The sequence below is a fragment of the Atta colombica genome, unplaced genomic scaffold, assembly GCF_001594045.1.
Source record: "Atta colombica isolate Treedump-2 unplaced genomic scaffold, Acol1.0 scaffold137, whole genome shotgun sequence".
In the NCBI taxonomy this organism is placed as follows: domain Eukaryota; kingdom Metazoa; phylum Arthropoda; class Insecta; order Hymenoptera; family Formicidae; genus Atta; species Atta colombica.
In genome coordinates, this window is record NW_017259225.1 from 683,079 (window position 1) to 683,790 (window position 712).

The 712-nt window shown below is 26.8% G+C and overlaps 1 protein-coding gene across 1 annotated transcript in view; it reads left to right on the plus strand.

Moving 5' to 3' along the window:
• Positions 1 to 592, plus strand: part of LOC108684626 — a 22,985-nt gene extending 22,393 nt beyond the window's left edge. Inside the window, exons 10-11 of the mRNA XM_018189047.1 lie at positions 1 to 202; positions 407 to 592. Of these exons, the coding sequence (XP_018044536.1) occupies positions 1 to 202; positions 407 to 592 (388 nt within the window). The remainder of the gene's footprint in view (positions 203 to 406) is intronic.
• The last annotated feature ends 120 nt before the right edge of the window (positions 593 to 712 follow it).

Here is a 712-nt window from a genome sequence, read left to right on the forward strand (position 1 = left end):
AGAAGATATTGAAACAGCAGCCAAGAGAGAAGTTTTAGAAGAAACAGGAATTCAGGCAGATTTCAGATGTTTAATATCTTTCAGACATGGGCATGATTATTCTTTTGGATGCTCGGATATATATATGATCGCGTACTTAACACCTCAAAATTTTGAAATTAATAGTTGTAAACAGGAGATTTCAGAAAGCAAATGGATGAAGGTAAATGTTATATTATAAGATTTTTTTCTTACATTGCCAAAAATCAATAATTATATTTGTTTTAAATTCATACATGGTCTTAACAAAATCTGCAAATATATATGTTTGATAAAATTGAACTGTGTTATAATACTAATGTGCAGCATCTATATCCCTAAGTGTTGCATAACTGTTTCAATTTATAAACTTCTATTATTTTTCCAGCTAAGTGATTTCATGCAACATCCAGAAGTACATGCAAATAACAAAACTTTAGCAGCAAAAACAATAAATTTTCTTCAACATCAAATGGGCATAGTTGCAAACTATGAAATACATCCCATTACTAAAAAGCAGATATGTGTGTATAGTGTGCAGAATACAGACATTGAAAATACATCTGTAGAATAGAAACTTCATCTTTAGAAACAAATGTGTATATATACATATATAAATAAAATGAAATATTAGAGATTCTAAGTAATTATCTAAGTAATTATTTAAAAAAAACATGTATATATATATATATAT